At 40.8% G+C, this 6,840-nt stretch overlaps 2 protein-coding genes across 2 annotated transcripts in view; both read right to left on the bottom strand.

The window, feature by feature from the left end:
• The window catches only part of LOC106633547 (multiple epidermal growth factor-like domains protein 8), a gene marked incomplete in the record, with an annotated part of 35,826 nt that extends 32,421 nt beyond the window's left edge, over positions 1-3,405 (bottom strand). The window contains 6 exon segments of the mRNA XM_042227012.1: positions 804-892; positions 1,162-1,342; positions 1,500-1,709; positions 1,815-1,978; positions 2,065-2,254; positions 2,943-3,405. Coding sequence (XP_042082946.1) covers positions 804-892; positions 1,162-1,342; positions 1,500-1,709; positions 1,815-1,978; positions 2,065-2,254; positions 2,943-2,966 — 858 coding nt within the window.
• Positions 3,406-3,713: 308 nt separating this feature from the next.
• Positions 3,714-6,840, bottom strand: part of LOC102290141 (multiple epidermal growth factor-like domains protein 8) — a 9,854-nt gene continuing 6,727 nt past the window's right edge. Inside the window, exons 15-16 of the mRNA XM_042226982.1 lie at positions 6,801-6,840; positions 3,714-6,678 (exon numbers count right to left, since the gene is read on the bottom strand). Of these exons, the coding sequence (XP_042082916.1) occupies positions 6,548-6,678; positions 6,801-6,840 (171 nt within the window). The 3' untranslated portion in view covers positions 3,714-6,547. The remainder of the gene's footprint in view (positions 6,679-6,800) is intronic.

Below are 6,840 nucleotides of genomic sequence, written 5' to 3'. Positions count from 1 at the left end.
TTAACACTAGATGGTGACCTTAAGGATCTGTGCAGATGTCTGCATGTCTGCCAGTCTTTTGCTACTGGATGACTGCATCACAGAGCACTAGCTACCATGTGCCCTTCAGCCACACTTCAAATAAGTGTAAGAGGTGCTAACTGTCAGAAACTGGTTAAACAGCTGTGCCATGTTGAGATTAGGTCGTACGTTTGGACAGTAACCAGAGAGAAGCATAAAATAAAACGTTTAAAAAGTGTGAATAATGGACTGCATTAACTGAGTTGTTGGAGTGAAAAAATTGAGCATTTGTATTAAAATTTTACAAATGATATTAAACAGCTGTAGAGACCAACTTTGTGAGACTGGTATAGTCCTGCATTAGCTAGTAATATGTTTCTGTTTTTTAAGATTTTGCATTTAGGCTATTGCAATAAATGGCCATAAGTAAATGGTTAAACTAGTATAAGTTATAAGTAATAGTAATAGGTTTTGGCTTTAATCCTTCTCTATAGTTTTAATATTGTCTTTTAAAGTTATTTTTAAAAAGAAATCCTGATTCCAGAGTTGTTCCTGAGTTCCTGGTTGTCAGAGGATAAGTTGGGGCCTGACAAGTCATTGAGAGAAAATCTTGGAATGGATATCTTTGAATCCATTCTCCTGATTAAAGAAACTACATTTCTTGCCTACATGACATTTTGAGGATCAATTTACTGTAAAGTGCTGACAGTAACTTGGACACTTGTTTGCATAGAGAATGACAAAGCAAATGCAATAGCAGAAGGAAAGAAAAACAGCACATGTTTGAGTGTATGTTCACTTACAGGTGAATGACCATAAGACCTGCTTTCCCATTGGTTGGATGTAAAATTGTATTTGATCAAGTCACCAAGAGCTCTGTTCAGATCAAATCCTGCAAAGAAGATAAGCAAAATATAATTCAAACAAGCCAATAATGAGATATGAGACTGATGACTCAGACATTGACATTCAGCTCTAACAAAGACATCAACATCACTGATGGTTAATATGTAACACAGCAACAAATTGTGTTGAGTTATGATTATTAACATATACCAAAGAATCAAAGTCAAAAACCTTGCCGTTGTCTTGTGTGTTAAAAATTTTGTTTTCTAAACAGAAAAATTGTATCAGTGGAATTTAACTGTGTGTTGCTCTTACCGCCAAACAGGTACATGGCTCCTGTGGAGGAGAGGTACACGCCTGCAGAACCTGTCCTGGGAGGTGTGTAGGGGTTTTCTTCACTCACACGCCACCACTTCCCTGCACCGCTGTCATTATAGAGACCAAGCTGGCAGTTTTGACCCACAAAGCCTGGCTTACACAGACAACGCTCTCCTTTCTGAACAAAAATCAATAAATGAATGAAGGCAAATATGAAAAGTTTCATCACGGCACACAAATGAATAACCTAATCAGGTTGAGAAACGCGTTACTGTGCGACTATAGTATATATTTTTTGTGTGTGTTCATTTAATCGTCCCTATCCCTACTCTTACCTTGTCACACTGGCCGTTCACAGAACAAGCTTGAGTGCACAGAGGGGTTGTACATGAGGGCCCACCCCAACCCTGATGACAATGGCACTTTGATGTAGAGGAATCACAACGACCATGACCGCCACACGCTCCAGGGCACAAAGAGAAGGTGTAAGTTGCATTGAAACCCAGTAGGTTGTAATTAGCGTCACTGAAGAGGTGAAGCAGCATCTGGAACACAGTTTAAGAGTGAACACAAATTAAGTTAGAATTCAACGCTAATGAAGTTTCAAGAATCATCCTGGCCTTTCAGCTGTGGTATCTTTTCTTGGTTACCTTGCCAGACTTTGCTTCAACGGGCTGGGGCAACGTGTGGCCACTCAGACTGGCTAGCAGGGGGCTTTGGTAGGAGTCCCCATCATACACAAAAAGGTAGTCATAAGTGCACTCTGTGTTCATGAAGGTGAAATTCAAGACAATGCGGTGACTGTTGTTGGGAGCTGGAAGATATGAAGAATTCGATAAATATCACTTTGAATAATCACAGAAAACAACAAAAAATAATGACAAAAAACATTTTCTCCACCTTTGATGAGCCACTCGCAATTCCCATTGACAGAGTAGTTTCCTGCTCCATCTGTCACATAGCCAGGTGGTCCCCTCAAAACCTGCCTGTGGCCCTTGCAGTCCCCTGCCTGGTACAAAGGCGATTTGGCCAACAGGAGAACCACCAGTATGAAGGAGACAGGGAGGGGGGAGGCCATCACTGGCACTGCCTGAAAGATGGAAAGGGAAAGAGCAAGGTGGGAATCGGTTGGTGTTGGTGTCCTAATAACAAACCTTGAACATTTGCAGCACATATGAAGACCAATCTCTTAAGGTTCGTTTATCGACCACATATAACAACTGAACGATCCGATCTGGATACAAGGGAACGCCTTATGGACATCAAAGTCCCCCTAGTTGTTCTCAGGTCTCGCTGAGCACTGTTATGCCACTGAAAGGGTCCAATTTAAAGCGCTATGAGTCATATGTCAACTGCAATGCCATTAACCCTGCAGCAACAACCAATCAGGCTTAATGATCAGATTACAAGGATTACTACAAATTGCCAGACTCAAGAAAAGCTACTGCAAAAATTCTTATGCTGATGTTGCTAACGTGTACAGGGAAGTAGCTCGTAAACATTACGACTCCAGAAATCATACCACACAAACGTCAAGGTGAAACGACGATAATCCACATCTGCAGTGTTACATTAGAATAGCACACAACACAGTTTAACTTTTATTATCTGGGTTTCTTACAAAAAACTAGCCAAAGGATGAACCTACGACAATTAGCAGCAAGGGTCTCTGCAGGCTATCACAACAAAGCTAACGAAAGGGTAGCTAAGCTAAGGTAGCAAACGGAATACAGTTAATCTGAGCTCATCAGTTGGTCTGGATACAAAATAACACTTACCATTTCCCGTCTCTTTGTTCGCATGGTGGTTTACATTTTCGGCAGGCCTTTAAACGTCAGTTACTGCACGAGCTAACTAGTGAGGGCTGCAAACTGACAGCTGGCTATCCAGTCGATACTAAATTGGATTCACTGCAGAGGAGAGCGCTACAGCATTCTGCTCTGCTAGCCTGTCCGCTAGCTAGTGGTAGCGGCTCGGCCAAATCCAGATGCGCAATCGTTGGTTGCTGCAGACCCTAAAAGAATCAGTCATTCTTGAGAGTAATTCTTCATTATGTAATAACAAAATGATGGTACACCTCGGGGAACTGCTTGCAGCTATCAGCGACACGTTTTAAAAGCATCGACGCTACTCTTGCGGACCATGTTGTGGTGAGAAGCCAGTGTTTTGGTGCTTTTTGGCAGGCGAGCAATAACCAACGGTGACCAACACAAAGACCCATCCCACTACTGCCACCCAGCGGAGACAATCAAGATTTACACTTGGATCTTGTGTAAGCCATAAACGGAGGGTTGTTTGTGAAATATTTTGTTCATTATTTATGTCACTTATTTGTGGATAAAGTGAATGCCTTTAGAGGTTCAGCAGCGGATCATCTATTTGCATTCTTATGTTCTTGCTTTTTGTTTGGGTATCTGTAAGCACTTATTGATTTTCTGCAAATTAACAAGTTAAAGTATTATTTTCACCACTGCTGAACTCATCTGCTCCCTGCTGAATAAAAGTTCTCCATACTGTTTGCAAACGTTTTGAAAAGAAATCAACACACATTTAATTTGAAACAGTTTTTAATTGAAGACGTACACAAAAGTGTTAATGTTTAGAGGTTACACACACTGTAGTAGCATATTTTATATCACAAAGTGTTGCTAAGCATGAACTTAGTATAGTGAATGATAGCCAGCATAGCAGTCTAACTATCCCAACAATCAGCAGTTTCATTTTGCATTTTAATCCAAAACATCAGCATCACCAAAGACATTTGAAGCGCATTTAAGTGTATATTTCAAGAAATATTCCTATTACTCACAGAAATCAAATAACTCAAAGGCTAACAACAACTACAATATCATCCCCTAAAACCCAGAAGCAAGTGACTTTATAACAGTGAAGTTTCAAACTTAATCACCATCATCGCCTTTATTTCATTGAAGGATTAAAAAAAAATAAAGCTCTCAGTCCAATCCTTTGTTTTTGTCATGTGTTTTGTTTCTGTTTGGCCACATTAACTACGCTCAAAACACGAGGGTAGGGAGGTGCAGAGGGCCAGACAACTGTTGTGCATAATAAACACTGTAAAGGCAACGCTGTGAACTCATAAACAAATCAATACAGCCTGAAATCTTCCATCATTGCAATGCAAGGTGAAAACAAAGAAAAAAGAAAGAAATAACAAAATACACCTATGAGTAGAAATAGTGTGACATCCCAAATTCAGTTTACTTTTTCCTCCTTTGGTCGGTCACTAGCAAGGTGCCAAAAGATCAGTGGATTCGGTTTCTCTCAGCAAAGGCACTACGGCACAAAGTGTCATCCTTTGATCACTTCTTGGTTTCTGTCTTCTGCACACAGTCAACACGTTTCATCTTGACTGTCTTTTGCAGGCTGGTTTGCATGTTTTAAAGTTTAGGCATTTCACTCTAAATTGTGTTTCTGACATTGTGTTTTATCACACGCTTCGAACATTATGTCAGTGTCATTATTTTCATCTTTATACTTAAACTGATGTTTCATCTACTGGCAGATTTAATCTTTTAAACTTTTTTTTGATGTTCTCGTTGCCCCTGATCGACTGATAAAGGCTTGTCGAGTTTCTCTTGCTTTTAAAAGTTTTTCATCATTGATTTTCAATCTTGCATCTTCACGTCTAACCTTATCTTGGGTTGTTGACATGTGTATAGCTATTTTTCCTGGAACCAGAGCCATGGGCGAGCTATGGAGGCCGGGACCAAAAATAGGAAATATCGCACCTTCAAACTTGTGTGTAAGTGTGACCAGGTGCTTCCCTAACCCTCCATCCCAAAATGACACCTCTCCCTTTTCTATATTAAGCTTGACTCGAATCTTTTCAGGTCAATGACTCTCTGCACGCTCCCACTATTCACTTGGGGTTGTCACCTACAAAGACATCCCATTTGTGTTTCCCGGAGGTGTAAGCTTCAGCACCTAGGACAAAGACGCAGGGATCAAAGCGCTGTGGGTTATCAGGGACAGTCAGCCGCTCTGAGATTTCCTTCACACCGACCAGGTCTGAACTCAAAGACAGCCAAGGCGAGGCTGTGTTCGGTGCACTGGCCAGAGAACATGTAAACCACTACTTTGTTACATGAGAAACTGAAAAGCACTGGATCGGCACACACAGGTTGAGAAAAGGCACAATGGGGGTCAAATTTCTTGTGAAGAGATATGCTAAATGTACTAAATGTAGGAAAGTCATGTACAATCTCTATGCACTGTTCTAGAGCTCAAGACTACAAACATCCACTATTAAGTGCTGGCAGGAAAAGACTAACTAGTATTAAAATGTACTGATTCCAAGGTTCAGTGGCATTTCTTTCTCTCTGAAATAAATAAACAGACTAGTTATTTTTGTATTCGGTCCTGAAATACTGTAGTATAGCCATCCTCAAGCTCAAGCTTAGTTTTCATGGAGGATCTGGATCACTGTCAAATGATAACAAATACATGATGAACAGCTCAGTCCATACAACACTGGTTTTCAGGCAATGACTGAAGTGCAATACTGATCTACATTCACAATTCTTATAATAAAGTTTAGCCTATCAGATGCACTCTAGTGCATGTATGTCTTCAAAAGTCACACGTGCATGTTACCAACTGGTGGCTCAAAGTAAAAATGGGGCCTTCTAAAATTTGTGTATATTTCGGGCAATAAAGGCAGTTCCACTGTTCCAAAATCCCACCGTGTAACATACTCACAATATTTCACATGAGACTGCATTTTCTTCCATACGTTGAAGCCAGCTGGTTAGGTAAGAGCCAGTTGGGAGCTGAAAGAGCAGGCTCTTTTTAGTGAGCCGAAAGAGCCGGTTCTCTAAAAAGAGCCGGAATTCCCATCACTAACGGGAAGCAGATCTACTCACTGTTTTTTGAAGTACTGGCCTCTAGTGGTCCTGGAGGGAACAATAAATATCTGGTGAGGAGCAGGATGAGCAGATTCAAACAAACCCAATATAGGACAAAGAGTTTGTTTGTGTGGGAAAATGAGGGACACCCTTCAAGTGCTGTAAATGTATTTTTTGTTAAAAGTGTTTTTTTAAACCTAATCCAAAGAAATCTGCACAACCTTTGAAATCTCCAGTGACAAAAATGTCTCCACTTTGCTGCAGCGTGGAAACCAAATAACAATTTAGCCTGCAGGAGACCCACAGTGATAGGTTTTGGTGCTTTTGCAGCCAGATGTTAGAACACCATCTTGGCTTAAGGTGCTGTTTTTTATAAAACTAAAGTATGTGGGAAGGGAGAGCAAAGGATAAAAATGTGTTGCAGTCCCATATAAAACACAAGGTGTTTTCACCTATGAAACAACAACAACAACCTATGAACTACAGCATAGACTACAACCTAGACTACAGCATGCCCACTATGCATTTCCCAAATGCATGGTGTTCCCAAAGGAACAGTTGTGATGACCGTTGGCGCATTCATCCTCCTCTGGACAATGAAGAAAAGACCAGCTGCTGTTAGTCAAAGGGCAGACACCCTCACTCACAACTGTGGGAAAAATAAGAAAGACAGAAAAAACAAGGAACAGAGGTATGTAGATAAATAACAAAACAACCCACTCATAACATGCTAAGATGCTCAGCTTCTTCAACATTTAACATTGTTCTCACCATCAAGTCCTCCCTGTAGGCAGCGTCCAGCCCCATTGCC

The sequence above is a fragment of the Haplochromis burtoni genome, unplaced genomic scaffold (genome assembly GCF_018398535.1).
Source record: "Haplochromis burtoni strain Fernald_Lab_line unplaced genomic scaffold, NCSU_Asbu1 Contig_237, whole genome shotgun sequence".
NCBI classification, from domain to species: Eukaryota; Metazoa; Chordata; class Actinopteri; order Cichliformes; family Cichlidae; genus Haplochromis; species Haplochromis burtoni.
Note: the sequence above shows the minus strand (reverse complement) of the source record. Positions and strands in the feature narration are given on the sequence as shown.